This window comes from Montipora capricornis, chromosome 1 (genome assembly GCF_036669925.1).
Source record: "Montipora capricornis isolate CH-2021 chromosome 1, ASM3666992v2, whole genome shotgun sequence".
Lineage (NCBI taxonomy): Eukaryota > Metazoa > Cnidaria > Anthozoa > Scleractinia > Acroporidae > Montipora > Montipora capricornis.
In genome coordinates this window covers 49,557,685-49,562,684 of record NC_090883.1, presented here as the reverse complement: position 1 = coordinate 49,562,684, position 5,000 = coordinate 49,557,685, and the positions used below count along the sequence as shown (strand labels likewise).

The 5,000-nt window shown below is 38.6% G+C and overlaps 1 protein-coding gene across 4 annotated transcripts in view; it reads right to left on the bottom strand.

Moving 5' to 3' along the window:
• Positions 1 to 5,000, bottom strand: part of LOC138047083 (uncharacterized) — an 11,248-nt gene that overhangs the window by 4,846 nt on the left and 1,402 nt on the right. For 2 of the 4 annotated variants that reach the window (XM_068893786.1, XM_068893803.1), the window contains exons 1-3: positions 2,143 to 5,000; positions 1,982 to 2,054; positions 459 to 551 (exon numbers count right to left, since the gene is read on the bottom strand). The exon at positions 2,143 to 5,000 is cut by the window's right edge and continues 1,402 nt beyond it. In XM_068893786.1, coding sequence (XP_068749887.1) covers positions 4,236 to 5,000 — 765 coding nt within the window. In that variant the 3' untranslated portion in view covers positions 459 to 551; positions 1,982 to 2,054; positions 2,143 to 4,235. The remainder of the gene's footprint in view (positions 1 to 458; positions 552 to 1,981; positions 2,055 to 2,142) is intronic. The other 2 variants (XM_068893795.1, XM_068893812.1) reach the window with 2 other exon arrangements.

Below are 5,000 nucleotides of genomic sequence, written 5' to 3'. Positions count from 1 at the left end.
CATGGAGCATTCACGTTAGCAGGAGGAGCGAGCAGGCGCCCTAAGGTTCAAATAGCCAAGGACCGTATGGTTCATCTTCTCCCACATAGACTAGAGTTTCCCAGAGCCTCTGGTCATGCGCAGACATAAAATCCGAGGCTCTGGTAACGAGAATGTTCCTGTCCTGCCCCAAAGCGAAGAGAAAGGTCCTGAGAACGAGGTTAATGATTCACGATCACGTGAGCAAATACTAAAATTTTTGCGAAGATTGAAACTGTTGGATAATGGGCTATAAGCAACTGATTTTAAAAGTTATTTGGCCTTGAACAACTGGGGATCCATAGCTATCTTTGGCGCCTTTTAAAGTATATTTTAGGAAGTTTACAAAACTTCTTCGTTACAAAACCTACTCTTTGTAGGTCCAAAGACCTACAAAGAGGAGAAAATCACTACAGAAAATGTGTGGATTTCTTACTGACCATTTTCCTCCATCGTTCACGCGGATCAAGAAACTGCACGTTGCAGTCATCAAAGTTCGCCGTTGAAGACTTGTCTAACCCATACTGAATTTTCTGTAGACAGGATAAGGAGAGAAAAGGAAAGAGAAACTTTGCGTTTCTTGAAATCACCTTATACAGTTTATTTAGAAACAAAACCAAGATCTGTAGAGTAAAATCATCCATTACGCGAAAGCACTTGGCATAACACAGCGTAACATGGCAGCCATGAAATACAACAACAAAACAATATATTGATTCAACGCGATTAACAAATAACGCGTTTGTTTGCTGCGGACGAAATGTGCAATTCACTATAATGAAGTGAAGAATTTTGTTTCGCTTGAAATCATTGTTCATTCAATAACATTTGGATATATCTTTTATCAGGAAAAAATGAAACTAGATTTACCAGGCCCTATATTAGGAATATCAAAATCGCGTCATCATCCAAGTGAATTATGAAATCGTGAACGCTTTTTTTCCTTGCTGCACGTGCCACGTGCAGGAACGTGTAAAAACATACACAGTTGATAAAACTGTGCGGAATTTTGGCATAAGAGCATTTTTTTTCTTTTTGCAAAGCATTCAAAATTCGTCTATTTCGGACTTCATTTGGCTAAACATTGTAGATTCGAAACTCAAAATATTTTCAATATTTAAATGATTTCCGCTTCACCATAAAATGGACCAAACGCATTATTTTCAGAATGAGAGTATTCAGTAACAGACATGTCGCCAATATTTTGCAGTTCAATTTCAAATGATTATGACCTCCAGGTGAGAGATAATACATTAATGAGTAAAAGACCAGTGTGTTCGACCGGATTTCACATTTCACGCAAGCTGGCACAGATGATATATTTCGAGGCCGAGGATTTCTTAGTGAATAAATCTAAAAGGAACTCCATTAGTTAATTCATTTAATTGATGGTTTTCCAAGGTTTAATTAATATTAGCTTTCCCAATCATTGGATAATTAGAAGAACATTTTTTAACGTAAAATAATAAACGCTTTTGAAACAGAGATCAATTCGGGCGTCCAATTTTTTCCAATTTTCTTCTTCATACCTTATTAAGGATCAGCAAGATTTAAAATTCTACACGTTTGGGAAAAAATATTTGCATGAGATATTGTTTGACGGCGATGTCACAGGCACGTAAAACACGGGTAAAACAGGACGAAGGGCTTGAACTTTCATCGCACGGCGAAGTACGCTAATTGGTTTGGCAAATCGATACCAGCAATTAACTGACCTCGCAGAAACGCTAACCGCTTTCGGATATGCAATATGGGCCAATATTGGCTCTCGATATTGCTCGTGATGAGATCGGTTTGTTTTTAATAATCTACATAGAGATCTAAGACTGAAGAATCACCTACGACTTGTTTGGGAAAATACACTTTAATTTCCCCCAAACAAGGCAAAATTGAAAGATTGAAAACTACGAAAGATTTTGTTATAATAGGTATTCATTGATAATAAAACAATTTTATTTAATACCTGGTCTATAGTTTTGGGCCGTTTCTCGTTTTCTCCCGTCTTGCGCCTCATAGCTGTTGGATCATAAGAGACACTGAAATAAACACGAATCCTTTTGTTTAAAATTTCGCATCCGCACGATATATTACTAAAAGGAACAAAACAGAATGTTTCATTCTTACCATTCATGTATAGGCTCTTGCCCGTGGTCTCTGTCCCAAAAATGTGTTGAATATCTCCACCAAGACTAAAAATAAGCGATATTATAACTCTTCATTCCTACTGGCTCGCATCGAAGAATCTGATATTTGACAACATCGCTACACTGAAAACCCGAGTGGTCAAACGATACAAAGAAAACTAATGCTTTTTCATCCGACTTCCCTGTAAACAAAGGGAAGAAAAATAAAAGAGACAAGGCTAGACTCGGCGGAAGATGTTTTCCTGACAAATCTACAATGTAAGTTCAACGTGATTAGATTCTTGTGAGCGCCTGCCTCAAACTTTGTCGTGTACTGATCCCCAAAGAAAAGAAGGCACAAATATACAAGGTTTGACGCTACTATGACGTCATATATTTCACCACCAACAACTAAAGTATGTTCAGCGTTAACAAGCCTTCAATACGAAGCGTTTAAACTCACGCTTTTACTGGTCATGATGGTTTACTAAAGCAAAACAAAAATACATTTATAGAACTCTTGGAGTAATAAAAAACCAGATTTGAGATTTTTTTCTTTGATTACGACCACTAAACGCAACAAAATGCATTAAATTTCACAAACGTTTAATTAAACAATTAAGGCGTGGGCACACGGCCTCAACATTTGCTTCAACATCCTTTTGATTTTGTTGAACAGCGATGTTAAAACCCTTTGATACCCTCCCTTCCCCCTTTCAACCGTGTTCAAACATGTTGAATCGAAGTTGAATCGATGTTGAAAGAGTTTAAGGACGGTGAATACTAATTCAACGGTATTTTTGCGCTGTTTACTGAATACGCGGGAAAAGCAGATCTTAACTAGTATTATTGAAATCCAAAAGGAAAATTGGGGGTAACCACTCATTTTTCGAAAGATAATTAATCAACAATATTTGTAAAAAGCTTTACAATACAAAGCAATGTATGGCGTTCTTTGCCAAATTGAAGCTTAATTATCTCTGAAAAATGCCGCACGGTAACCCCCAATTTTCTTTTTGGATACCAAGAGCTCTTGCAAAGTTCTGCTTTCTCCGCATACTTTTGAACCACGCAAAAATATCCCTGTATTAATAAGCAACGCCGATAGGAAATCCGAGTATCTCGAGATGCGCAGAACGTATGCGCAATAACAATAGTAGGCACCGTCCTTAAAAGAGTTTAACATTTGCTTCAACAATCCTTCAACATTTCTATTGTCACCTTGTATGTTGAATGAAGATGGAGCCGTTTGCCGCACACCCCCCCCCCCACCCTCCTCTCTTTCAACATTGTCAGTCGGTATGAACGTGCGCACTAATCGGTCTCTCAATGACGTATTGATGTCCGTATCCATCGTAACAGCCACAACTGCAGCCGGGAACTGAATACCTGGCCTTTCGTGAAGCCTTTGTTGAATCAAATGATGATGATGATTTTTAATTAAGAAAGTGAAAAAATCTAGTTACATTGATTGAAACAAAAGATTGTTCGCTCGATCTCATATGCGGCGCCATAACTTTGGAGCGCTCTCCCTCTGGACATTAGGTCTGAAAGCATTGTTGCTGGCTTTAAGTCCAAACTTAAGACACATTTATTTCGTGAAGCGTTTTCGTAGTCGACTAAGTGTTATTTGCTTTTATATATACTGTGATTGTACCTTATTAAATAGTAGTTATCTTAGCTATTAGATGATTTAAATAGTGATATAATTTTCACCGAATTTTACCTTCATATGTAATTTTAGTCTTTTTCTTTTATTTTAGTTAGTTCTTAACTTTTACTGTAATGCGCATTTGAGCATATTCACATGGAATTTGCGCATTACAAATGCTTTAGTATTATTATTTTTTCCCCAAAGCATTTTAAAAGTCATATCTGAAGCACAACATTGTTAAATAGAGACTTTCCAGGAAAGTATTGCGCAATCGTTTATGAACGAAATTACTGATTCAATTTATGAAATTCTTAACCTTGGATGGTACAATTCTAAAGTTCTGATTGGTCCTGGATCTACATCTCCGTTGGCAGCTCCTATATCGTACTATCAATTATTGACAGGTTGAAGCGTTTTGACGGGAAGCGAGATTTCGTCGTCTACATGTAAGATAAAATGACAACGGAGTTTGGAAATTCACTGTTATTGCTACATGTTCCTATGAGTCTGCCTTCAGGGCTAATGGCGAAATCAAGAAGCCCAGATATTGTAGCAAACTCTGAAATGCATGCGCCGGTGACGTCAAAGACTCTCATCCTATTGCTGAACTGTTGGTACACGAGAAGATAGCAATTTACCGGATCAGCGGCGATTCGCAAAGGGTGACCCAGGCTCTCCTCGTTCCAGAGTGGTTGCTCTCCAAAACAGTGAGAGAACCGACCATCGGAATGGAAAACTTTAACGCAGCCTTTATTTCTGACTTCATTACTATCGGAAAAGATGAGTTTTTCCTTCAAAAACACACCTTTCTGAGGGCGGCTCAATGCATTTCTTCCCAAGGGGAGGCAGACCTTTTGTTCATCCCTTGCGACAAATACATCAGGAGAATCGAAGCTGTTGGTGTAATAAACAGCAATGACGCTTTTGCAGGCATTTGAAGTGGACGGGAACGACGTCACATGTGCAGGGCCTTTCAGATTGCCGATTATACGTAGGTGTTCGCCGGAAATACTCATCTCAAGAAGGCACCCACTTCCGGGCGACGGCGAATATTCCGCTAGGGCAAAGGTGTTTCGTGACACAAAAGTCACGCCATACAACTCTACGGATTTGCTGCCATACGGCTTAGCTACGTAGCGCAAAAAATCTCCTTTAGGGTTGAAAATGTGAATACAATTATTACCTCGGTCAACCACAGCAATGTG